We start from the raw sequence: 27,029 nt of genomic DNA, 5'->3' as shown, positions 1-27,029 counted from the left end.
CCTGCTATAGCCTCTACCCGTACCTTGAGGGCTCTTCCAGAAATAATCAAGCTATGGAACCATAGTCTTTATTCCACTTCCCTGCCTGTGGGAATTTTCCAACATTAGATATTTTCCTTCAAATATGATTTACCAAAAATCAGTTAGTCCTCAAACCCTCTAGAGACCCTCTAGAACATAGTAGGGAAACGCCAGAGGTCTTACAGTCTCAGCCACTATATTCTTATCACCCAGCAGCTTGAGAATCATTTTCAAGATAGTGGATCATGTAGGGCAGGAATGATCTAGGCTGCAATGAACAAAATACTTGATAAGGGTGCCTTAAACAATAGTGACACTTAGTTATTCCACTTAACAAGAAGCCTAGGGTAGGCGGTTCCAAGGATGGGGCAGTGGCAAACAGTGTCAGTGAGGCCCTAAATTTTCCCCCATATTTCTTCTTTGTTCTCTTTAGTGTGACAGTGATATTTCTCCTCCTGGTCACAGGATGGTTGCTCCAGCACCAACCATTATAACCTTCACAATAATTTCCAAAAGCAAAAGAGAGGGGAACATGGACAAGCTCTTTTTATCACAAAGGAATAGGAACAGACATCTCCTTATGTCTCATTGGCTAGATCTGAGTCACATGTTCATCTTTCAACCAATTATTGACAAAGGGAAATGGGTTACTATGATTAGTGGGAACCAATCATGATTCATCCTCTGGAACTGGGCAGATTGAGGAGGGACAAGCTCAGAGTCCTGTTAGGAAGGAAGAAGTCAGAGTGTTCTTAGAGTCATACTAGCTGCTGTAGCAAAGATGCCCCCTCATTTCATTGACTGAACACAACAGAAATTAATTTCTCTTTTTTGTAACAGTCCAATGAGGATGTTCGTGGTTGGCAGGTGACTTCTCCACAAGTTGATTTAAGAGACCTGTCTTGTGGCTCTGCCCATCTATGGCTGCACCTCGCATAGATGTCAGATAGGGAAGAGAGGATGGAAATGTCACATCCACTTCTTAAAAAGTCATGGCCTGGAAGTGACACACCTCTCTGCTCACATCCCATGGGTGAGAATTCGTACCTCTGCCTGGGTTCAGGAGGAGCTGGGGAGTGTAACCCCTGGCCAGGCAACTACCTTAGCAACAACTCTTCATGAAGGAGAAGTGACTGTTGGGAGGCAATTAACTCGTCTCTTACAGGCTGATCTTCTTACATCCCTGCTTTTAAGGAATATCTTGGCTTTTCCAGACCTCTTGGCCAGTCACTTCCCAATGGGTACTGCCCCCTACACTAGACCACACATCAGTCTCTGAACACTCCTTTTATTCACTTGCTTCTCAGCCTTTGCCCAAGCAGTTCTCTTTACCCCAAATTCCTTCCCCACTTTTCTTCTCTGCATGGTGAACTCCTATTAATCCTTCAAAACCCAAGTTGAAAATCATCTCCTTTGTGCAGCCTTTTCCACTATTTTACCCTGGGCAGGGTTCATACCACCTTGGAGGTTAACTTATCCTTGAATTCCCTACAATGTTTAGCACATAGTAGGGGCTTAGTTTGTATGTTAAAGAGATCTAGGTACTTCAGGCATGAGAACTCATTTGGTTGCAAGCTATAGAAAACTCATCTCGGATTGCTTTAGGAGAATATGTTGCTTCATATAATTGGACATGACCCAGAGGTATCTTCAGGCTTGGCTATATCCAGGAGCTCAGATGATTCCCCTACGGTTCAATTTCTCTTGATTTTGTCTTCTGTCCTCAGTGATAGCTTTATTCTCAGGCTCCCTGAAGAGGCAAGATGGCTGCCAGCCACTCCCAACCTCATTCACATAGGTTAAAGTGCAGCAGGAAACAGAGTTTCTCTCTTCCTGTGTGTGCAAGCTTAAATTCCACTATTCACTCTGCTTGGACTAGCCAAGATCATGTGCCCATTCCTGAAATGATCACTCAGGCCAGGGGGCTGGGATTATGCAGACTGGCCAGGGATCTGGCACTCTGATTGACCCATCCAGAGTCATAGGTTCCAATCCAGAAGCTGATGGAGTGGGGTCAACCTCAGGGGCGTAAAAAATGACCAGGAGTAAGGGAGGGAGTGGCTTCCCACCGGAAATTCCAGGTATTGCTACCAGGAGACAGAGGAATGCTGGATGCCCCATAAGCCCACATAAATGTTTTTTATGCTGAACCTTCATCCTATGAAAAGACCCATATCGCACCACATCATAATAGCCACTGTTTACTAAAGACTTACCTTGTGCCAGTCTTAGTGCCTTACATGCTGAACAACCTGTGAAGTGGCTTCTAGAATTTCTCCTATTTTCCAGATGAGGAAACCAAGCCCCAGAGAACTGAAATGACTTGCTCAAAGTTACAAGTGGCCAAGGAGGAATTTTTGCTGAGATCTGATGGTTGACACAGCAATGCTTTAAACCACTGCACTGTAGGACCCCTCAGTGGGTGGCAAAGCTAGAAGTTTCTTGTTTAAGAATCTAGCTCCTAAAGCCTGGGAGTTGGGGTGCAGTGGATCTTACAGCCCCATAGGGCTCATAGGGTTAGCATTTTCCCCTTCTTTGAATACCTAATGTCTCTCAGTACTACTGGGTCCTGCTTTAAAGGGGGGGGGTGTCCCCACAGCTGAAGCTGGGCGAATTTCGATGTAACCCCATCAGAGGACACACTGCCCTGATGCCATCTTGCCCCTCTTCTTTGGGAACACAAGGAGCAAGAGGGCAGACATGCCAGAACCATCTGCCTGGCTCCTAATAATAAATCATGAGAGGAACAGGTTTCAGGCAAACATTGCTTAAAAAAAAAAAGCCGCTTCTCACACCCGGGCAGCCATCTGCCGTGTCCTCCTCATGTGCCAAGCTGTGGGAGGAGGAAGGTCTGTGGGGGGTGGGGAAGGGAGAGGGTGTTGCCGGGTCCTGCACCACCAGCAGGGGTGGCTCACAAGTTCTCTTCCTTTCGCCACTGTGGACAGGGTATCGCAGAGAGAGAAAGGAGCACTTGCTGGCTTTGACCTCCCTGGATACAGTGTCTGAGCAAAGGGAAAGCACAATTCCTTCAAGATGCTGACGGTGGGTAACAGCAGCTCCTACATACAGAGGGCTTACTGTGGGGTCAGGCATTGTGCGGTCCTCTGTACACGTATTAACTCATCTAATCCTGACAACAAATCTATGTGCACCCATTTTATAGATGAGAGACTGGAGACTCAGAGATGTTAAGTGACTCACCCAAGGTCACACAGCAAGGCCACCTCTTCAGTACACGATAATGAGCTCCAGCTTCCTCTCCACCCTGGCAACCCAGGGTGGGTTTTCCATGTAACACCTAAGCAGTTGACATCACCCAAGGATGGTCTTCCTATTCCAGCCCTGCCCCAAGCACTCTTCTTGCCCTCCATCCTTAACCTGAAATGTGGGCTTTTCTAGTCACCTAACCTGTTGCTTAACACTCACCCTGTCTCACTCAGAAGAAGCACAGAAGAAAAGACCCTGAAAATTCCCAGGAACCTTCAGAGAAGACCAAAGAGCAGCTGGCTGAGGCAGAGCTTCGGAAGCTGAGGCAACAGTTCCAGAAGATGGTGGACAGTCGGAAGTCCTTTAACTTCCGCTCCCAGCAGAAGATCACAAACCAGCAGTAAGTGATGCTCAGAGTTCTGTACTGAGTGAACTTGGAGAAAATTTTGGGTTTGGTTTCATGGGGCTTGTCTTCTGATGGGGCCTCTGGGGCAGGGACCCACTTGGGATAGCTTCAGTGGGGAGAGGAGATTTACTCTCAGAGTTCAGGGTGTCTCAGGGACTCCAAGGGGAGCAGGGCACCCATGTCTCAGGGAAGGACCCAAACAAGAAAGTGATTCTGGTTCCTGTTTCTTTCAACACATGGGTTTTGTTCTTTGCTCTCTGAATCTCAGCCGTGGCTGGTGGGAGATGGCTGCCTCCAATTCTTGAGCGACCAAAGGCCACACGAAGAGACTGTCCTTAGTCAATTCCAATCCCAAAATTCCCAGGAGAGGGAGAATCTGATTGGCTTAGCTTGGGTCTGGTGTCTGCTTCTGGCCCAGTCAGCTGTGGCAGGGGGTGGTTGAGCCATAGGACAAAAAATAGCTATGGGTATCCCCAGCGGTTCTAGCAGTGAAGGTGGGGAGTTCCCAGAGAAGGGGAAATCACCAGTCGGTGGATACCCCAAAGGACGTTTCCTGCTTGTGCATCATTATGGGATCTGCAGGCCTGAATATTTGAAATTGAGTTGCCCTAGAAATGATGGTGTGATAGTTTCTTTGGGCAACAGAAAGGTGTTCCCTGAGGTTGAATAAACAAACATTAAACAAGCATTCTTAGATTCCGTCCAAAGAAATGTGATTCCTTAACCACATCCATAATGTTTATGCAGGCAGTAACTGCCTATTGTTAGAAAGAAAATTTTACTGTTAGATGATGTGTGAAGTCCAGAGGATAGGGAAAAGGGGTTCTTTAGATTTTCCATGGATTGGTTCACTCAGAGCCACTGCTAGTCCATATGGGATCACTATGTGAATTAGAAAAAGGCACCCTTTCTCAAAGACCCTTTACTGCCATCTGTTGGAAACATTGTCATTATGTAGGGATTTTGTTAAAACAAGACAAAGTGTCTCTCAGAAAAGTGTAGTAAATCAACAGATCAATGATGTGTTTTCAAGCAGATGGTGCTTCCTTGGGCTGTGCAGTCCACAACCTGCACATCTGTGCTGGTGACCCTGATTCACAGCCTACCCTTGGTGGGCATCAGGAAATGCCTACTTCTTGGTGTGGCTTCAGTTTTTCTTGAATCTTACTTACCCTTCTGCATCTCACTCTACCCCGATCCATTTGATCTGGTTTCACTATGGTGGAACTGAAGGGGAGGAGAGTGGAAGAGTGGAGATAAACACCCATAAATAGGAAGAGAACTGGGGTGAGGTGAGTGAGGTGCTTAGGGTGTAATATTTAAGGAGGTGCTTTTCCCCAGCGCAGACCCTGCACCTATACCACCCTGAAAATGAAGACCTCCTTAAATTTTGGCGCACCTCACTCCCCTCACTGCAGTCCCAGCCCTGCCTAAAGACAGACAAACCTTCCTTTTGCTTTTCCGACCTCACCGCACCCCCGAAAGCCTAACTCTGACTTACTATCCTGCTCTCTCTCTCTCTTTTCTCTGCACCTTAGCAAAGACCCCTCCTAAGAGGGGCTTATGGGGAGAAAAGTCCCAAGGGCCAGGTTTAGAAGACAAGATGCTCTAGAACTGGGCGTGCACTCCAGTGGTCGTTAGCAACATGTGACTATTTACATTTGCAATTAATTAAAATAAATAAAATTAGAAATTCAGTTCTTCAGTTGCACCAGCCACGTTTCAAGTGCTCAATAGCCACACGTGCCTGATGGTTGCTGTTGGACAGCGCAGCTAGAGAACGTTTGCATCACTGCAGAATGGTCTACTGGACAGCACTGCTTTAGAACATCAGTCAGCAAACGGTGGCCAATGGGCCAAGTCTGAGTGGCTGCCTGTTTTTGTAAATAAAGTTTTATTTGCACACAGCCACGCCTCTTCATTTTTGTGTTGCCTATGATTGCTTTGTTGAGTAGTTGCAATAGAGACCCTCTGGCCTGCAAAACCTAAAGTATTTACTCTTTGGCCCTTTATAGAAAAGCTTTGCAGAGTCCGCCCTTGAACATTCTTTGCTTTTCTAGAGTGGCGCTTCCAAAACTTTAAAGTGCGTACAGTTCACTTGAGGATCTTGTTACAAAGCAGATTCTGATTCAGTAGGTCCTGGATTGAGACCTGAGCTGCTGCATTTCTCCAAGCTTCCAAAGGGCGTTGAGGCAGCTAGTCTGCAAATCGCACTGAGCAGCAGGAATAGGCTGCCCAGACTTTGCCAGAAACTCGGCCTCTGTACCATTTCCTGTTGCTCAGTTGCTGTGCAGTCGCCTGAGTCTTCTTTTCTCTTTTAGAAACCCCTGGTTGCTCATGTCCCCGACACCCTCTCTTCTCCAGAGTAGACAGAGGAAGAGGAGACTCATGTCAGCCAATTTCATAAATCAGTAGCCCCCGAGTAGAAAATTTGGTGCGGGTTAGAGGTTCCTGTGCAGCTCTGTGTTGATGCACAATTGAAAGATCCTGCCTGATGGGTTTGCCTCTTATTACCAGAGATAATTGGCTGTAAAGCCGGAATAGAAAGTCTGCAAAATCAGACAGATGCCAGTGAGCTGCTGGCAAAAGAGAACTTGGGGGCTCTCACCATGTCTAGGTAATGGGTTTTGACAGGCACAGCTGCAAATTGTTCTGAGGAGAAAAAAAAAAAAAAATGCTGCTCAGAGAAGGGCGGAGCAGTGGGAGTTGCAGTGAACTGGGTCAAAGGACATCTGAGTTCTGGACCTGGGTTGGAGACCTTGGGTGAGTCTCTTCCACTTGCTGGGCGGGAAGTACCCCTCTGAGTCTCCTTTCAGGACCTAGGGGTCTGAAGTGTCTGATCCAGGCAAACTCAGGGGTTCAGGGTTAATCACATGCTGCTCTCCCAACAGCAAGGAAATCAAGACCCTGCAGGAGGAGCAGGAGGAGATCACCCCGCTTTTGAATCTCATCAAGTCCTCCAGGAACTTGGATCTGAATGAGAAAAACTACATGGAGCTGCGTTTCCTGCTGCAAACCAAGGAGGACTACGAGGCCCTGATTAAATCGATGAAAGTGCTGTTGGCTGAACTGGATGAGAAGGTGTGGTCTTTCTCTTAAAGGGTTAACCAGAACACCGAGCAAGGGGAAGGAGTGCGGGAGGTGTACTCCCCACCATACCCCCACAGTTGGCTTTTCTAAACGTGACTGTGGTCACTGTCTCCACCACCATTGTAACCCCTGATCTCTCAGCTCTATTGATCAATTTCCCCACTGTGGTCTCCAGTGTCTCCCCATTACAGTAAGAATAAATGCCCCAATCCTTACTGTATCCGTCAGGAGAGGTTAGATTATGCTGCAGTAACAAAATTCCCTCTCCCCAACTCAGTGGTTTAAAACAACAAAGGTTTCTTTCCCATTCATGGTTTATGTCTATCATGGATTGGCTAGGGGCTCTTATATCCTCTCATCCCGGGGCCAGGCTGATGGGATAGCCCCCATCTTGAACATTGCCAGGTACTGCGGTAGAAAAAAGTGAGTCCTGAGGGTCTCACACTGGCAGTTGAATGCTCCAGTGACATGTGTCACTTCTGCTCATGACTCGTTGGCTCAAGATAGTCTACCAAACCCGTAAATACCCCAAATACCCATACCCACACCCAAAATAGTCAACTCTACCCATTCACAAAAGGGCCTAGGAAGTGCAACCCTCATGGATCCAGAAAGCAAAGAGCTAGAGACATTTGCTGTACAGCGTTAATCCCTTACTATCATTTGAAAGACCCTGCCTACCCCTCTAGGCTCATCCCATGTCATTCCTTCCTTAACTCTTCACACTCCAGCTGCAAAAGACCTTTTTTTGTCTTTCAAATAATGCTGAGCCTTTTCTCACCTCAGGGCCTTTGCACATGCTCCCCACACTGCCTTACCCTAGTTGCTTATCTTTATGTCTCAGCCTAAAGGTGACTTTCTCAGGGAGGCCTTCTCTATGCCCTCTCTCCGGTTTAAAGTATATCCCCCTGGTATTATTTTCCTGGCCAGGAACAAATAGTACACTCTGTAGGGTACTCGGAGGAGTAGGGCATTCTGGAACCTGGAGTAAATGCCGCAACCTCTCTTTCTTCTCACCTCTGACCCCAACTACAAGGGAGCCATTGTGGACCCTTCCCGGTTAGCTTCCTGGGGCACAGAGCAGGGTGGAGAGTGGATCTCGGGGGGCAAATAGAAGATCCCAGCGCACCCCCTTATCCTCTTTCATGCCACCCCATGGCACCTCCTTCACAGTACCTTTCACAGTGGTAATTATGCCTTAATATGGGTGTTGTCTAATGTCTCCCTAACCTGTCACCTGCGTGAGTCTGTTTTGTTCCCTACTGTACCCCCTGTTCCTATCCCAGTGTCCAGAACCTAGCAGGTCCTCAATAAATATTTACTGACTGAATGAATCTGGAAATCTCATTACACCTTTCCTCTGCTTCAAACTCTTCAGTAATTTCCGACTCTTGCTGTGATAAGGGCCCCAAGTCCCTGGTGTAATTTGCCGGCTCTGCTGCCTCAGCCCCTCCTGCCTCTTCCACCTTCTCTCCTGCCTCCTTCTCCTCTGTGCTCCATCCACACTGGCTGCCTTCATGGATCCACAGTGCTGTCTCTCACCTCCAGACCTTTGCACGTGCTGTTCCCTCTGCCTGGAGTGCTGTTCCCCATCCTCTCTGCTTGGGGGAGTCTTATTCATCCTTTGCGTCTCAGCTCAAATGCTGTTTCTGCAAGATAGTTGTCCCCTCATCTTTCTCTGCTACATGCCCCTACTGTGTGTGTGCAAATTACCGTCTATCTCCCCTCTCCCAGGGCTCTTCGTGCTTCCTGGCTTGTTTCCAGTCCTAGATTGTAGGTTCCCTGAGGGCAGGGACCACTCTGTCTTGGTTACCATCATACCCCTGTTGTCTGGCACCAAGCAGGGGCTTAATAAAACTGATGAATGAGTGAATGAATGAATGAGTGAACAAACATATGAATGTATGAGAAAGGAGGCAATAAAAGTGAAGAAGAAAAATGGGGATGTGGATCCTCAGAAACATTAGAAAAGGCAACCTAGTTTTGGAATCCTCCAAAGAGTACGGCACTCACTGCCCAACACGAAAACCCTCTTGGTCTAATTCCATCTCAGTGTGGGCAGCTCCCAGAATCCCCTCCTGCTGTGTCCACCACACAATGCTCAGAGCTTTGTCCTTTCAGGGGGTCACTGGAGGTGAGGATATCACTGGGCCCTGCTTAGCCTCACAAAATAATTAATAAGCTGATGCCTTCCTGCTGAGCATCTAGTGTAAGCAACGTATTTCCCCATCAGCCACAGCCTTGGATAATGTCTCCCATTGGGCTGAAGCCTAATTACTTTCAGCATCACAAAAGCAGTGTCTGACATAAAGGTGCCAAAGGGAATACAGCTCTGAATTTCATCACAAGAGCTGATGCCACAGCTTCCTTTGGCAAGGAGGTGGAGCCCTAGGACTCTGGGGGTCAACTCAGGTTGGGGCAGGCATCCTTTCAGAGCATGTGATGCCACACCTAATATATGGGGGAGGATGCTGCCCTCCCAATATCAAAACAAGTCATTTGTTTTATTTCATAAGAGAGCTGGAGGGGGTTTGTGTTGAGGATGCTGCCTTGTGCATAGAACAGGAGAGGAGAACAGAGTAGAACAGGAACCTGACTTGACTTGAATCTGACTTTGTCAGTACTGATGAAGTAATTTGTTTTTGCTGTGAGGGAGTTTGTGAGGGAGTGTGTGTGTGTGTTCCAGCTAACGTCCAAAGCCTGTCTAATATCAATCATAAACAGCATTCATATACCTTACCAGTTTTGTGTGAGACCCAATGGTTCCCTTGATGCCTGATCTTTTGCTTGAGAATGTGTTGGGCTGCAAGTATTGATAATAGAATTCTTGACTGGAAGCAACTGGGAGAACAGAGGTTTGTTTTTCTCACTTAATATGATGTCTGACTAGAAATAGACCATCCCAGGGATGGTTTAGCAGCTCTACAATGATGGGTTCTTCTTTTTCTCTATGACTCTCTTGACCAGCCTTCCCCTCATGGTCACAAGATGGCTGCCAAAGCTTAGCTAGTATAATGTCTCATATAATTGCATTCAAAAATATGAAGAAAGGATGGGAAGTTTTCATACATGATATTCTCTTCTTATGAGAGGGAGAATATTTTACAAAATTCCTCCAGCAGATTTTCTCTGATTGGCCAGGGCTAGGGTATATGCCCATTCCTTGGCCAATCACGGGCAAAGGGAAATGGAATTTCTGTAATTGCTTTGGGGTAAACCAGGGGCAGCAGATTACAGTGCAAGCACCAAGTCTCGTCTGTTTGTTTATGGCCCTCCGGCAAAGAATGGTTTTTACATCTTAAATGTTTACTTTTTAAAGTTATGTGAGTACCTACATATTAATCTCTTGGTCCTTGAAGCCTAAAATATTTACTATTTAGCCCTTTAAGAAAAAGTTTCCCAACACCTAGTTTAGACCAATGATGATTTATCCCTTGGGTCTGGGGGCAGAGCCCACCTTCCCTAAGTAGATTACTGGCAATAAGAAAATGTTTTTATCTCGTATAACAGGAAGTATAAAGATAATGCAGGGGCTTCCCTGGTGGCGCAGTGGTTGAGAATCTGCCTGCTAATGCAGGGGACACGGGTTCGAGCCTTGGTCTGGGAAGATCCCACATGCCGCGGAGCAGCTGGGCCCGTGAGCCACAATTACTGAGCCTGCGCGTCTGGAGCTTGTGCTCCGCAACAAGAGAGGCCGCGATAGTGAGAGGCCCACGCATCGCGATGAAGAGTGGCCCCCGCTTGCCACAACTAAAGAAAGCCCTCGCACAGAAATGAAGCCAAACACAGCCAAAAATAAATTAATTAAAAAAAAAAAAAGATAATGCAAGCTTCAGGGTTGGTTGATTCAGCAGCTCAATTAGGTTATCAAGGTATTTGTCTTTGTCCTTTGGGGGCAAGACAGCAGCAGCAGTTCCAGGCACCACATCCAGATGGAACAATACCTTCAGGAGAAGACAGACCATTTCTTCCTATGACTCTCTTAGGAATGAGGAAACTTTTTCCAGATGCTTCCCTACCAGACAGCCAGAGGCTCCAACTGGTCTAGTCTTGCCCATCCCTGAATAAATAAATCATAGGAAGAGTGATTAGAGTTACCATGCTTGGCTTGGATCAGTCTTCTGGGGTGGGATGGGTATGCTTCCCCAGAACACCCATGACGGGTCAACCACCCACCATGTCCACCACAGTACAGTTCTGGCTGTTGTCACCTCTGCCAGCCTCCTGGTTCTGGAACATTCTTCTGTCTTCTGTTAAGCATCTCTTGCTGCCTAAAAACCATCTTTCATCACTTTTCTGTGGTTCTTCCATGACCCTAAATGTATGAGTAGACCAATGGCCTTCAGAACAGGCTAAGCCTGACAACACGAAGGCTTTGGCCTAACATGTTAAAAATCAGGAGATTTCATGTAAAAATTCAGATATCTGGCTTCTCTTTTAAAAAACTGGAAGATCTGGCAATAGTGGGCCTGAATTTCCTTGAAGCAACTGTAACTACATAGTGTTGTGGGTGACACTGCCAGCTGTTTACCCATTCTTTATGTTTTCTTCTCTAACAGATTCCTGACTTTATTCAGGGTGAGCATGTGCCCAGCTAAAAAGCTGCATTCCCCATCTTCCCTTGCACCTAAAGGTAGACAATGAAATGTAAGGGGACATCTGTTAGGGGTGTCTGGGAAAGTTTTGCTTTCCAGATATAGGTCGTAGCCTTCATCTATATTGCTTCCTCTACTTTCCTCCCTGGAAAATAACTGTGTGAAGGCTGGTGTAATGGCAGCCATCTTTTGGGGGAGAAGCCGGGTGAATTACAGAGATCTTGTTTTTACCTCCTTGAGTTACTGAACTTAAGCCAGCAGTGTATTATGAGAGAAAGATAAACCATAATTTGTTTAAACCACTGTTAGTTGGGCTTTCTGTAATTTGTAGTTGCATATGTTCCTAATTGATACAAGCTGCTGCCCCTGAAGGGAGGCTGCTGAGATCTGTGCCCATAAAGGCAGAGAGAGTAAATTCTTCTGAGGAAAGCATATGTTTTTTAAAATGCTTCATTTTTTATTCTATTTTTTCATTTTTTGGCCACACCGCACGGCTTGTGGGATCTTAGTTCCTCCACCAGAGATTGAACCCGGGCCCTCAGCAGTGAAAGCGAGGAGTCCTAACCACTGGAGCACCAGGGAATTCCCAAGGAAAGCATGTTTTTAACAAGACCTGAACCTAATTGAACTTAATCATTTTTAGTTGTTGACACTTGAAATTATGAGTCACTCAACTGCCAATGCCCCTTTTTAACAGCAAATATTTGGTAATACCTCCTTTACAATCCTGAAGTGAAATTCATAGATGATATAATCCTTTATCCTTCTTCTTTTAAATCAATATGATGCCATAACTATAATACAAAGGAAAAATAAAGGAAAGCTACTTATACTAAAATTATATGTATTTCAATACGTGCATGTTTTGGCCTGACTTATTGAGACCGGGGCCAGCAAATTGCTCCGCAGAGGCCCTGAGAGTAAATATTTTGGCTTTGTGGGCCACACTACTCCACTCTGCCTTCATAGTATGAAAGCAGCCATAGACAATGCAAAGAATGGGCATGGCTGTGTGCCAATAAAACTTTATTTATGAAAACAGGCAGTGGGGGGCTTCCCTGGTGGTCCAGTGGGTAAGACTCTGCGCTCCCAATGCAGGGGGCCCAGGTTCGATCCCTGGTTGGGGAACTAGATCCTGCATGCATGCCACACCTAAGAGTCTACATGCTGCAGCTAAAAAAAAAAAAAAAAAAAGGATCTTGCATGCCGCAATGAAGATCCTGTGTCCCGCAAGTAAGACCCAGTGCAGCCAAAATAAATAAATAAATATTAAACAAACAAACAAACAAAAAACAGGTAGTGGGGCAGATTTGGCCCAGGGCCTTAGTTTGCAGACTCCTGGTCTAAAAGATGTAGTCAGAGGCCAGTGTTATTGATATGCAGAATCACTGAAGATTCCACACTGCAGACTGATTTGGGCTTCTTGTATCCACAACTCGAAGATGATGATCCAGGTTGTGCTGGTGTCATGATTTCAAAATGGCGGCCAACTCTTGGTAAAGTTCCAAACAAATCAACGAACGTTCTCTTGATTTATACAGTGACTACATTCCTGGATAATTAAGTGTCTATTAAAACCTAATGAAAAATACTGTGTGTGTGTATGTAAAAGACAGTTTGATTCTAGGTACAGAAAATTATAGACAGGTTCTTCACCTGCCTAACATCCAGAGGGGCACTGGAAAGTCAAAAGGGATGGGGGACAATTCTTGGATGTTTGGTCCTGTCTTACATGTTGCAGGGTATGTGACATCTCATGACCTGCCATTAAGTGCCACTAGCATCCTCATCATTGCAAGAGCAAAAAACAAAACAAAACAAAAAACAAAGGTTACAGAAGGCTTCTTGGGGGAATAATGCCATTTCTTCTGGAAACCGTGGCTTTAGGGTCAGGTGAAATTTTCGCCCACAGGTGAGTGAAATTTACATGCACGGGTGAGAGTAAAAACCCTAAGTTGCCTCATTTTGCCCCAAACTGGCTAAGGTTGAGTTGAGCACACACCCAAGAGAGAATTAAAATTCCATTCATAGGAAAAGAAAGAACTTTGCAGTTTTTGTTTTACCACACTTGAGTTAGTGAACTGTCGCATTTGTACCCATACAGATGTTAACACAGCTGGGTTTTCTCTCTCTCTCTCTCTCTCTTTTTTTTTTCAGATCGTTCAGATGGAAAAAAAAGTTATAAACCAAAGACAGATCTTCTCAAAAATACAGGAGGCCAACAACCCCCGGAAACTGCAAAAACAGATCCACGTTTTGGAAACCCGTTTGCATCTTGTACGTAAGGTGTTCTCTGGGGGAATTCCCTGGTGGTCCAGCGGTTAGGACTCCGTGCTTCCACTGCAGGGGTCACGGATTCTATCCCTGGTCAGGGAACTAAGATCCCACGTGCTGCAACGTGACCAAAAAACAACAAAAAAACACAAACTCTGCAAACAACTCTGCCTCCCTTTGCTAAGAGGGAAGAATGATGTCTGTGAAGCCGTTAGCAGAACCTACTCATCTCATTGGTTGAGTCGGGAGAAGGTGAACGATGGTGTGCACACAGGCCAGGCAGCACTCCAACCATCGTTCTGTGGGCCTGGGGTGGGAGGTGAGGGGAAGACCCTTCAACCTTCTGGCTGCCTTCTGGAAGCTTGTCTCATGCCCCAGGAGTGAGCCTTATTTTGAAACAGAGCCCTCCTCGCAGGTCACTGTACACTTTGACAAGATGCTGACCACCAATGCGAAGCTCCGGAAGGAGATTGAGGACCTACGGTATGAGAAGGCTGCTTACGACAACGTCTACGAGCAGATTCATCGGCGCTTGTTGATGCAGAAGAAAACAATGAATGTGGCCATCGAGCAGTCTGCGCAGGCCTATGAGCAGAGGTGGGCTGGGGGAGAGACCCTGGGGGCAAAGATGTGTCAGCCCCCTGCTGAGCTTCCTACTCTGGGCCACTTCTACCCCCTGTGCTTACGTGTTGAGGAACCTGAAATCATCATCATAATAACTCTGAGTGCTGATTGTGTGTCGGCCAAGCGTGATGCTAGATGCTCTGGGTAGTATTTCAACCTTCACAACAGCCCTAGGAGTTATTATCCCCATTTTACAGACCAGAAGATGGAGGTTTAGAGATGCCAAAATACTTACCTGAGATCCAGATAAATGGCAGATGTGGTGGAGTTGAGATTCAAACCCCTATGCTGTACCATCTCCCCCAGGTGTCCCTGCCTCTAGTCCTAGGTGTCCCTCTCAGTCTGGGCCGTCTCCCGGCTTCACACCTAGAGGGGCAAAAGGCATGCAGTTTAGTGGTGAAGAGTGCAGATTTTGGAGTCAGAGAGATATGGGTCCATCACTACTACATTGTTGGAGGACCTCTTCAGGTGGTAGTGAGGATTAAATATGTGTATATAAGCGAGTGGCTGGGACATAGTACTTGACAAGTGGTGATGATGATGGTAATAGTGATAATGGTGATGTGTGATGATGCTGATGGTGGTGATACTGCTGATGGTGATGATGATGCTGATGGTGGTGGTGGTGGTGATGGTGGTGAAGATCATCATGGTGGTGATGATGTTGCTGATGGTGATGATGATCATGATGACGGTGGTGATGGTGGTGGTGATGATGATGATGATAGAAAATCATTTCCTGAGGGTGGTCTAGAGCTGTCAACTGCTGTCCTTCAGGTGAGGAAAGTTGTTCCTCTACTCCCAGAAACCTCCATGATTAAAAGGAGTGATGGTCATTGACCAGGCAGGAAGTCTGTCTGGACTGGTAGGGAGAGGGGAGGAGAAGGAAGGCGCCTCCGGACACTCAGACTCTGTCGTGCCCCCCTCGCCCAGGCTGGAAGCCATGGCTCGAATGGCTGCCATGAAGGACCGCCAGCAGAAGGACATCTCTCAGTACAACCTGGAGATCCGAGAGTTGGAGCGTCTCTATGATCATGAAACCAAGCTCAAATCCTTCCTGCTCACCAAGCTGCACGATGGCCTTGAGTTCGAGGAGCAGTCCAAAAAGGAAGAAGGTAACGCTTTCCAGGTGTCGTCTTTTCTCTCTCTCTCTCTCAACTGAAGGTGCCCGAGTCTCCTTGTAGTAGGTTTGCCAAATTTAGCAAATAAAAGTACAAGATGCCGTTAAATTTAAATTTCACATAAACAATGAATAAAATTTTAGTCTCATGCAGTATTTGAGACATACTTATACTAAAAAATTACTTGTGGTTTATCTACAATTGGGACATATTTATACTGTTAAAAATATATCATTTGTCTCAGGACTACCCTGGTGGTCCCATGGTTAAGACCCTGTGCTTCCACTGCAGTGGGCAGGGGTTCGATCCCTGGTTGGGGAGCTAAGATCCTGCGTGCTGTGCAGTGTGGCCAAAGGAAAAAAATATATATTGTTTGTCTGAGATTCAAATTTAACTGGATGCCTTGGGTTTTATCTGCCACCCCTAACCTGTAGGATGTGTCCTCACCCTGTGGCTCTCCTTCCATTGTTTAGAGGAGGAACTTGTGTGTCAGAGGTCCCCAAGACCACCCCCGGGCTGGGTGATTCTCAAAGAGGACTCACAAGACTCAGCAAACATAGCTATGACGTAGGGACACAAAGAAAAATCAGCAAAGAGAAAAGGTGCGTGGGGCGAAGTCCAGAGGAAACCAGGCACAAGTTTCCAGGATCTTCTCCCAGTGGAGTCACACAGGGCATGCTTAATTCCTCCAGCATCTAATTGTGACAACAAATGTGAAGAGTCGTCTGCTTGGGGAGCTCATTAGAGACTCAGTGCCCAAGATTCTTACTAGAGGCTGGTCACGTAGGCACCCTCCCCCCAGCACATACCAAAATTCCAGCTTCCCAGCAGGAAGGCAGGTGTACGGCATAAAGCGCACTGTCTGTACAGTCTGGGCTCAGTAGCCACACTTACCATTTAGGAAAGTTTTATATCAGTGTAGGGAGCTGTTCACCATTTAAGTTCCCAGATGAAGGCCAAGGGCCAACCTTGCAAGCAGGCCTTTCTAAGGAGAGCAGTCTCAGGTCTGCTATGTTAACTCTCTCCTCAACAGATTGAAGGGAGAGCCCCCTGTGCAGCTGCATTTGCTTTTTTTTTCTTTCAGCCCCTTCTGTCCCTTCCTGCTTTATGTGCAACTGTATGGCTGGAAGTGTTTTTCTGAGAAATCCCATCTCTCACTCTCTAACATTTCAAAAACCACCTTTTGGACCTTCTGTCCATCCATCCATCCATCCATCCATCCTTCCATCCCCTATCTATCCATCCATCCACCCATCCATCTTCCATCCACCCATCCATCCATCCTTTTATCCTCCATCCAGCCATCCATCCATCCTTCCATCCTCTATCCATCCATCCTTCCATCCTCCATCCACCCATCCATCCATTTACTGAGCCACTGGCTCATGCCAGCTTCCATTCTCCATGCTTGGCATGCATGGCTTCCATTTAGCCTTCACAACATCTCCAAGAGGCAGACTTTATTATTAACACTCCCAGTTGACATATGAGGGCACTGCAGCTAAGAGTGGATACATGGATATAGCCAAGGTCCTCTGCAATGTAAGTAACAGATCCAGGACCCCATCCCAAGTGTTTCTGCCCCCCAAAGCCTGAGGTCCTACTACTATCCTCTTCTCTCTCCTAATCCACTGAGCAGCCTCAAGAGTCCACTATGCATCCAAGACCCGAACTGTGCAGTCAACAGGAGTTCTCCCATTCACTGCCACTCCAGTTGACTTGTGTGTCCATCCTTCCTCTTCTCACTGCCTCAGCCTTGTCATCTTTCTCATCACATCTCCTCTAGCAGCTTCTGCTGGGTCTCCCAGCCTCCAAGCTCCTCCTGTTTCTGTGACACTGCAGGGGTAAGTTCTTTAAGATCAGTTGACTCCTTCCTTCATCCATCCAACCACTGCATTCCTGGTCTTCCAACAAATTTTAATGATCACCTATCCTGAAACAGGCACCATGTTGGGGACCAGAGACAGAGCAGTGATCAAGACAGTGTTAGTCCTTGATGTCACGGAGCTTATGTTCTAGATGTGGAGACACAGAAAAAACAAGCAAATAGACAAATACAAACACTTCAGGTTGTGATAGAACCTTTGAAGGAAGAAAACAAGGGATTGAGATGGAAAAGTCACAGGGATACCTCTCTTGGATAGGATGGCCAAGGAGGGGCTGTTCAGATTGTGATCTAAAGGATGAAAAGAATCCAGCTGTGCAAGGGTGAGGAATCCAGGCAGAGACAAAGGCCCAGAGGCAGGAACGTGTTAACTGGAGTGTAGACGCAAAGCTGGAGAAACAGGCAGAGGCCACTCCTGCAGGACTGACCATGTGCCAGGAACTGGGCTACATGTTGGGAGACAGTGGGGAATAAGACAGAGGTCCTGTCCTCCTGGAGCTGACCTTCTGTCAGGGGAGATGACAAATTGGCAAATGCAAAAGTTAATCTGATCTCTTGAGAACCCATGAGCATGATGAAGAAAACAAAACAGGGTAATTGACAGAGAGTAACCAGGGGCTGCTTTATCTAGGGTGGTCAGGGTGGGCCTCTTGGAGGAGGTGCCATTTGGGCAGAGACTTGAATGATAGGAGGGAACCAGCCACATGAAAGCCTGGGAGAAGCACATCCCAGGAAGAAGGAATTGCAGGTGCAAAGGCCCTGAGGTGGGAGTGAGGTAGGCATATTTCTAGAACAGAGAGGAGGCCAGTATGGCTGGAGTGAGTTGATGCCAACAGGAGAGTGGTAGGAGATGAAATTGAAGGGGTGAGGAGGAGCCAGACCACACAGGCTCTTATAGGCTGCACAAGGAGCTCACGCTGATTCTAAGTGTGGTGGGAAGCTATCAGAGGATTTAGGCAGACTAGTGACTGAGTCTGACAGTGACCAGGCACTGAGGGGTAGAGGGGATCAGATCTTAAATGATGCCGAGAAACTTCAGCTTCATCCCAGGGACAGTAGGGAGCCACACATGAAAAGGGGTCACGTGGCCAGATGTGCCTAGGAAGATCTAGAAAGATCCTTCTGATCGCCATGTGGAGGCCAAGTCAGAGAGACAAGACTGGATTCAGGAGAGGTGGGGCTATTGCAGGCCTCAGGCTGGGGAGCAAGGCTTGGAGAACTTTCTTGGTTCTAATGCCTTGAATCTGCCAAGCTCTGAGCCTGCTTAAGGCCCTCTGCCAACAGGGCTTCCCCGGCCTTCATCCTGCTCATGTCACCTCCTTCCCTGGCCACGCAGCTCCCCCATCACAGCACCTACTACATCTCCTCCATTGCCTGGGCCACAGTGGTAATTATTGGATTTCTTTTTCTGTTTACTTGGCTATCTCTTTTTCTTTTCTCTTTGTGGCTGATTCCTCCACTAAAAGCTCTGTGGGGCAGTGATTTTGTAGCTACGGAGCCCAGCACAGTGTCTGGAACATAGTAGACGATCAATTAGATATTTGCGAAGTGACTAAGGAGGGAAGCTCCCACTCCATCTCATGGGAAAGTCTAACCCGCTCCCCAGCGTGCAATGATAATGCTACGGAGCACATCCCTCCACTGGGCACTACTCTGAGCGGCTTCCCTTTCAGACTCATGGTTGCCAGTTCTTCCTTTTCTAGCTCTCAAGGCAAAGAAGCATGGGAAGAAGAACAAGGGTGAGAGTTTTGAGAGCTATGAGGTGGCTTACCTCCGGCTGCTGAAGCTGATGAAGAATGGCAACCTGAATCAGCTCATCGAGGAGTTTCTGGCCAAGGAGGAGAAGAACTTTGCTCGGTTCACGTATGTCACAGAGCTCAACAACGACATGGAGATGATGCACAAGAAGACTGAGAGAATCCAGGTCAGGGCACCTCTTCTTTCCCAGGCCAGGGGCCCACCTGCTCCCACAGCAGCCTTCCCCAAAGTGGGCTCCTTGGAACACTCCTTGAGATACTCTGCAGAAAAAAGGGCTTCAAGTCAAAAAAGTTTAGGAAATACTATATTCCCCCAGTGTTCTCCCCCCTACATTTTAACCTTCCTGAGATTAGTATTTGTCTTCCAGTTGATACATACACTTAATGTGTTCATGTCCCCTCACCCCCAATAAGTGACATTTAAAATCCATGGTATGTCTTATAATCCAGAGTTCAGTCAACTATAGCCACAGCCAGATATGCCCTTTGGCCTGTTTTTGTACAGTCCATGAGCTAAGAATGGTTTCACATTTTTAAAGGGTTGTGAGGAAACCAAATATGCAAGACAGACCATATGTGGGCTGCAAAGCCCAAAATATCGACAATCTGGCCCTTTGCCTTAAAAGCTGGCTGACCCCTGTTAATCAACAGCTTCAAAGAATTGAGGAGAGATGGTAAACTGATCTTGGAGAGAGTTGATGTATATGAGCATAATAAAGGCTCTGGCAAATCCTACAGTAAAGAAACTATTTACCTTGTTGAATCCATAATTTCCCAAACTTAATTGGCTCCCTGGGCTACTTCGCAGAACACACATAACCAGCCTTTGGAACTGTCTGCACAGGAGAGAGTCTAAACTCCTTAGCGTGACACTCCAGTCCCTTCAAAATTTGGCTTCAACCTGCCCCTGCATGCTCAGCTCCCATCACGACCCCCAAGGCACTCTCATCAGCTGCCAGTCCCAGCTTTCCCCTGCATTTCCCTCCTCTGAGGCTTTCCTCATGCTATTCCCCACCCCTCCCACTTTTCTTCTGATGCAATACCGCTCATTAGTCCTGACAGATGTCACCTTCTCTGGGAATTCATTACTCTTTCCTCTGAGGTCCCTGTGCTCAGTGGGGACTGAGGGGAGCCCTTCCTTTTGCAATGTCACTGTTTCCTGAATGTGGGGCCATGTGCAAGTAGATACGCCTGTGGGAAAATGTAATTCAGAAAAATATAAGGAAAAAGTACAGGTCACCAAAATATCACCACTCAGAGATACTGCCAATAAATATTTTGGTGACATTGCTTTATGAAGGCAGTGTGCACTTAAGCACGTGTCCGCGCGTGCACACACACACATACACACACACACACCCCTAGATGCCCATTTATAGTACTGGGTGTATACTAGATAGTTCATGCTGTTTAATAAACTTTTTTCTTCAACAATTCATCATAGATACTGCCCAACATCTTCTATGTTCTTTTTAGTGGCTTCTGGAGACCCTAGATGCTCTGTGGTAGTATCACAAAATACTTCTTAAAAGAACAGATTCCCTAGGCCCTATCCCATACCTACAAACCTAGATTCTCTGAGAATAAGCCAGGAATCTGCATTTAAACCATATATTTAAAAAAATTTATTAATTAATTTATTTTTGGCTGCATTGGGTCTTCGTTGCGGTGTGCGGGCTTCTCATTGCGGTGGCTTCTCTTGTTGCGGAGCACGGGCTCTAGGCGCGCGGGCTTCAGTAGTTGTGGCACGTGGGCTCAGTAGTTGTGGCTCGCGGGCTCCAGAGCGCAGGCTCAGCACTTTCAGCGCATGGGCCTAGCTGCTCCGCGGCATGTGGGATCTTCCGGGACCAGGGCTCAAACCCGTGTCCCCTGCATTGGCAGGCAGACTCCCAGCCACTGCGCCACCAGGGAAGCCCTAAACCATATTTTAATTTGAGACCCTTTCCCCCCCATGATGTAAATGTACCATCGTTTACTTAACCAATCCCCAACCGGTAGACATGCAGGTTGTCCCTGACAGAGATTACAGTTAATAGCACAAGGGACAGCCTTGAGTGGCCACCTTGCCCACATGTCCTATTGTTTCCATGGGACAGACTCCTAGAGATGGTATTTCCCCATCAAAAGGTGCGTGCCTTTTACATTTGGACACACTATTCTAGCCCAGGAGTTCTCAAATCTAGTCCCTGGACCAGCAGCAGCAGCATCTCCTGGGAACTTGAGAGAAATGCACATTCGTGGGCCTCACGCAGACATACTGAATCAGAACCTCTGGTGTGGGGCCCAGATAGCTGTGTTTTCACAAACCCCCAGGTGATTCTGATTCATGCTAGAGTTTGAGAACCCCTGCTCTGGAACTGCCCGTCCATTACCATAACCATCAGCCACATGGGGCGATTTAAGTTTAAATCAATTTAAATTAAATTAAAAAATGAGTTCCTCAGTGGCACTAGCCACATTGCAAGTGCTCTGTGCCCATGCGTGGCTAGTGGCTGCAGTGCTGGATGGCACAGATAGAACATTGCCACCATTGCAGCAAATCCTACTGATTATACACAATTCTCCAGAAAGGATGAACCACCCACCTGCTCATGCCTGCATCCTCCTTTTAATTCAGAAACATCAGAAAGAACCTCCATGGACATAAGAGGGGTCCAGGGGTTCTGGGGCTACTTGAAATGGATAATTTAAATCCTCACCAACGTCTCGAGGCATTGGTTTATTTTTAAGTGTGTTGAGGAGGGGGGCACTTGCTTTTCCTTATGGTCTGGTTCTCTCCTGAGCAGAATGAGGTTATCCGCTCGCAATCCCAGCAGAAATCATCCCATGAGGACAACCGTTCCATCCTGAGACAGCTGGAGGTAAGGCCAGGGTGGGGAGGGAGGGATGCAGGAGTCTCCATTGTCTGTCAGGTGACCTGTCAGTTGGTTCTCAGGAGGAGGAAGATGTCTGCCCTGTGACTCTTTGCTGGTCTGGGTCATGTCTTGACATGTCCCAACCTTTTGTTACAGGCAGCCTCTGCTACGGATGTTGCTGCAGAATTTTGTCCCTAAGGCCCTCTTTGTCCATTTTAAAGACTCTCCCACTTCAGGGAGCCTATCCCAGGCCCTTGTACCTATAATTTCATCCCAGGCTGGTAAATTCCAGACAGATCTCTGCCTCAGTCTTTTCTTCTCTCTCCCCCTTGTCCTGGCTGTGGCCTGTTCTCAATCAATAATAGTAATTACAAACATTTCCTGAGCCATTACTACATACTAGGCACTGGGCTAAGTGCTTTGCTTGCATTATCTCATTTAATCCTCACAACAGCTCTCTGAGGTAGGTGATATGATCTATTTTACAGATGAGGAAACTGAGGTTCAGGGAAGTAATCACCAACATCATGGAGCTGGGATACTGCATGAGCTTTGCATTGCATTCAGCTGCTAATAATAGGGACCCAAAATAACAGTGGCCTAAGCAATAGAAGTTTATTTACTTTGTTAAAACATGAATCTGGAGATAAACACTTCAGGGCTGGTCATGATGTCATCAGTAACCCAGGCTTCTCCTTTCAGTTTTTCCATCTTTAGTGTGTGGCTTACATTCTCAAGGATGCCTCATGGTTGTATTATAGCTGCCAATGGCCCAGCCATCACATACACATTCCAAGCAGAAAGAAAGTAGGGAAGGAAAAAAAGGCCTTGCTAATTGAGTTAGTCAGCTTAAAAGTTTTTTCCCTGAATTCTCAGCCAGTGACTTCTGTATCTATGTCTCACTGGCCATCCCTATTGCAAAGGAGGGTTGGAGATAAAACTTTTAGCTGGCACATTGCCACCCCAAATACAATCAGCATTTTGCTATTAAAGTATAAGGGGATAATGGATAGCAAATGTCTGACAAAGATATGAACCAGAGAGTTTGACTGCAAAGCCCTGTTCTAATCCAGTAGTTCCTGGCCCAGGGACTACACTCCTTGGTCATTTCCCTTCCTTTCTCCGTGGGTTATTTCTACTCTTGGCACGCAGGTGGCAGAAAGGGTTGGCCATGCCATTCTCTCATGCGCCACTGGAGGGCAGCAAAGCACCTCTCAGGCTCAGCAACCTCTCCCAGGACTCAGGAATGGGGAATGTAGACTTGCAGGCAGGGCCCAAGTTCAAGGAGACCCTCCTCAAGATGGACACATGCTTGGGGTCCCACATCCTTGGCTCTGAGCCATCCAGTGTCCAAATGCTTCCTTGGGGTTGGGACTGGTGCTGTTCTGCCTCTCAGGGTTTTGAAGGCCTAAAGGGGGACACAGTTTGGGGAGGCTGACCAGGCAACCCCAAGCATCTCCCCCACCTCTTCCTGAAGTCCTCCAGCAGCTCTTTGTTCCTTGGGCTTTAGTAGGAACTCCTGGAGCCTCTTTTCAAATGCAAATACTCTAAGCAAGAGAACTTGTCTTAATAGCAATGGGCTCACTTAGAACCCACTTTTCTTACCCCCCTGCTAAAGATCGCTTCCATCTCCTCTACTCTTGGAACCTTTCCACTTAACTTCCATTTCGTCGTCCCCTCTGGGAGAAGTGGTGGGACCAGTCCTTTAATGGGAGGGTTTTGCATAGGAGTTAAGCAACCAGGCCCTGGGAACAAACGCTTGGGTATGACTCCCAGAAGAGTCGCTTCCTGACTGTGTGACTTTGAGAAAGTGACTTAATCTCTCTGAGGCTCCGTTGTCTCACCTGTAAAATGGGGATAAAAATTGTACTCACTTTGTAGGGCAGTGAAGATTGAATAAAATCCTGCATGTACACGCTTGGCACACTGCAGGGCAGAGAGCTATAAACATAGCTATCATTATTGTTGTTGTTTATCCTGTAAGTCAATAAAACCTCAAATCACCATCATCTTGTTACCAAATAATTGTCCAAATAAAGAGTTGTGCCCATGGTCAGGTATTAGACAACTCAATACAGAGGAGCTAAACACAAGTTCACTTTTCTTCTCTGACCTCAATATTCCTCATCTGAAAACTGGGGCATTTGTGAGGATAAGTTAAGATGATGTGTGTAATGTGCCTGGAACATTTTAGGTGCTGGACATGTGTTATCACTGTCACATCAGGCTTTAAGAAATGTTTTTAATCATGTGATCTGGCTTTTTTTGGCCATGCAGCGCAGCTAGGATCTTAGTTCCGTGACCAGGGATTGAACTCGTGCCCTCTGCAGTGGAAGCACAGAGTCCTAACCACTGGACCGCCAGGGAATTCTCAACCATGTGATCTTTTAATGCACCTTTAGAAAATGAGGGGGGGCTCTTGCTGTCATATGAGGAAATGCAGCCCTGGGAACTGAATATTCCAGTGTTTGGGACAGAGGAAGCTGCCTGGTGTGGTGGCTGAGAGACAGTTCAAACCATGGCTTCCCTCTCCTGGCTGTATTCCTTAGAGCCTCAGTTTCCTCACCTGGAAAATGGGGGTGTGGATAGGGCCCTTTGGGATCCTTATTTGGAATGGTCCGTATGGAGCTGGTGGGAACAAGGCTGGTCCTTCCAGGGCCCAGTTCACCTTTGCAAGCTGAGAACTCAGAGGGAGAGGCAGGAAGCCACTGAAGCACTCATCCCAGAGCAGCGATTCTCAGTCTGGGCTGCAAGTCAGAATCACCTCGGAGGCTTTAAAATTCCTGATGCCCAGGCTGCATCCCAGACCAAGATGTCTAAATCTCTGAGGCTGGAGTTTGGGCAGCAAATGTTTTAACACTCCCAGGTGATACCAATATGAAGCCAAAATTGTGATCCAGTGGACTCACAGAGATTCTCAAATTTTATCATGCATCAGGATCACCTGCACTAAATACAGATTGCCAGGCCCACCCCCAGAGCCCCTGATTCGGTCGGTCCGGACTGGATCCCAGGAATCTGCATTTCTAACAAGTTCCCTGGTGAAACTGATGCTGCTTGTCCTGGGACCCCACTTTGAGAACCACTGTGCTCTAATGTGATTTAAACTGAGTGGTGAAATTGGTTTGTTGGATTGCAACCAGCATTTAAAAATAACAAGATAGAATAGAACAGAACAGAATGGAAAATACTAGAACACACAATAAGAATATGATTTGTGAATCTATAATTTCATTTGATTAGATAAATATATAAAAATACACACACGTATATAAGTATTGGGCTGCAATGTAAAGTATATTTCTTCCTGTGGGCCATTTTTTAAAAATGAGTCACCAGCTTTTAAAAAATACTGTAATCCAGTACACATGTAGACACACATACACATATGTAAGTAAACAAAACTTACATTAAACAATATCTACCCTCACTACCTGCAATGCATGTTAGTATTTTCTCTTCCTTTCTTTTCTGATCATTTTATTTCATTTTTTAAAAAAATTGTGGATTGAGGCCCATTAAATTGATCTTGCACCCCTTTAGAGGTTTGCAAACCTGCACTTTGGAGATCCTGGCCCCAGAGGGTCCTAAATCCTCATCCCCAGCGAAAGTGAGGGCTGAGCCCAGGGTGGTGACCTGGCTGACCTGGATGGGAATTGGGGTCTGCCACAGGAGAGACTAAAGAAGACCACGGAGGAGGCAGATATGTATGAGAACAACTACAAGGAGATCAACAAGACCTTGGAGTATCTCAAGAACTCGGTTGAGAATCTGTTTAAGAAGATAAATTGTGATGCCACCAAGATCCTGGTACAGTTAGGGGAGACAGGGAAAATCACCGATACCAACCTCCCACAGTACTTTGGTGAGTCGAGCTGGGGTAGCAACCATTTCCAGAGATTTCTATGACCAGGCCCAAGGACTTGTTCTTTTGGAGGTAGTGAGCCTGGTGGTGAAGCATGTGGGTACTAAAGCCAGCTTGGTTGGGTTCAAATCTTGGTTCTACTCTTACTAGCTGTGTGACTTTGGGCAACTTTCTGAACCTCTCTGTGCTTTAGTTTTTTCATCCAAAAAAATATTGGGAGGATTAAATAAATGAGGAGTTCTTAGGGAAATAGTACATGATCATCTCAATAGATGCAGAAGGAAGTATTTGACATAATTCAACATCCATTCATGATAAAAACTCTCAACAAACTAGAACTAGAAGGAAACTTTCTTACCTGATAAAGGGCATCTACAAAAACACCTACAGCTAACCTCATACTTAATGGTGAAAAAACTGAATGTTTTTCTTCTAAGATCAGGAACAAGGCAAAGATGTTTGCTCTCGCAACTCCTATTCAATATTGTGCTGGTGGTCCTCGATAAGGAAATAAGGCGATAAAAAGAAATGAAAGGCATTTAGATTGGAAAGGAAGAAATATAGTGCTCAGAGCAGTGCCTGGCATGTAGCAAATGCCTATTAACTATAACACACATTTCTAGGCATAGGCCTTGAACTCAGGATAGAGAGGGAGGATGCACCTACAGAGATCATGACAATTTAGAATGAACGGCTTCCACTACTCTTAGAATAAAATCTAAGGTTCTTAATACAATCTGTTTTTGAGAGGTTCCCAAGACACCTCCCTCCCGCCAGTTTCCGTGATTCACTAGGAGGGCTCCTGGATTCAGCATATAGTCATATTCATGGCTCTGATTTATTATAGCAAAAGGATACAAAGCAAAATCAGCAAAGGAAAAAGGGGCTTGGGGTGAAGTCTGGAGGAAACCAGGAGCAAGCTTCCAAGGGTCCTCTTCCAATGGGTTCACACAGAATGAGCTTAATTCCTCCAGCAATGGGTTGTGACAACACAAGTGAAATGTTGTCAACCAGAGAAGCTCATTGAATACTCATTGCCCAGGGTTTGGATTGGGGGCTCATCATATAGGCACCTCCAGCATGACACATACCCAAATTCCAGACTCCCAGAAAGAATAGTGAGTATTCAGCATAAATCACATTTTTTATACCACAGTTTAGGCATGATGAGCCACTCTTTTAACAGTTAATGGTAGTGGGGACCTTCCTGAAATTCAAGTTCCCTGATGCTATCCAAGGGCCAATCTGGTAAGCAGCCCTTTCTAAGAGCAGTCAGGCTTTGCTGCGTTAACTCTTTCTTACCCACAGCCTATCAGGTTCTTTATAGCC

The 27,029-nt window shown here is 46.5% G+C and overlaps 1 protein-coding gene across 1 annotated transcript in view; it reads left to right on the top strand.

Moving 5' to 3' along the window:
* Window positions 1–3,461: 3,461 nt before the first annotated feature.
* CCDC63 (coiled-coil domain containing 63) overlaps window positions 3,462–27,029 on the top strand; it is a 28,424-nt gene continuing 4,856 nt past the window's right edge. Inside the window, exons 1-8 of the mRNA XM_082416907.1 lie at window positions 3,462–3,628; window positions 6,526–6,715; window positions 13,477–13,596; window positions 14,009–14,190; window positions 15,151–15,332; window positions 18,927–19,147; window positions 21,767–21,841; window positions 25,508–25,700. Of these exons, the coding sequence (XP_082273033.1) occupies window positions 3,570–3,628; window positions 6,526–6,715; window positions 13,477–13,596; window positions 14,009–14,190; window positions 15,151–15,332; window positions 18,927–19,147; window positions 21,767–21,841; window positions 25,508–25,700 (1,222 nt within the window). The 5' untranslated portion in view covers window positions 3,462–3,569. The remainder of the gene's footprint in view (window positions 3,629–6,525; window positions 6,716–13,476; window positions 13,597–14,008; window positions 14,191–15,150; window positions 15,333–18,926; window positions 19,148–21,766; window positions 21,842–25,507; window positions 25,701–27,029) is intronic.

The sequence above is a fragment of the Balaenoptera physalus genome (genome assembly GCF_965194825.1).
Source record: "Balaenoptera physalus genome assembly, chromosome: 12".
NCBI classification, from domain to species: Eukaryota; Metazoa; Chordata; class Mammalia; order Artiodactyla; family Balaenopteridae; genus Balaenoptera; species Balaenoptera physalus.
Note: the sequence above shows the minus strand (reverse complement) of the source record. Positions and strands in the feature narration are given on the sequence as shown.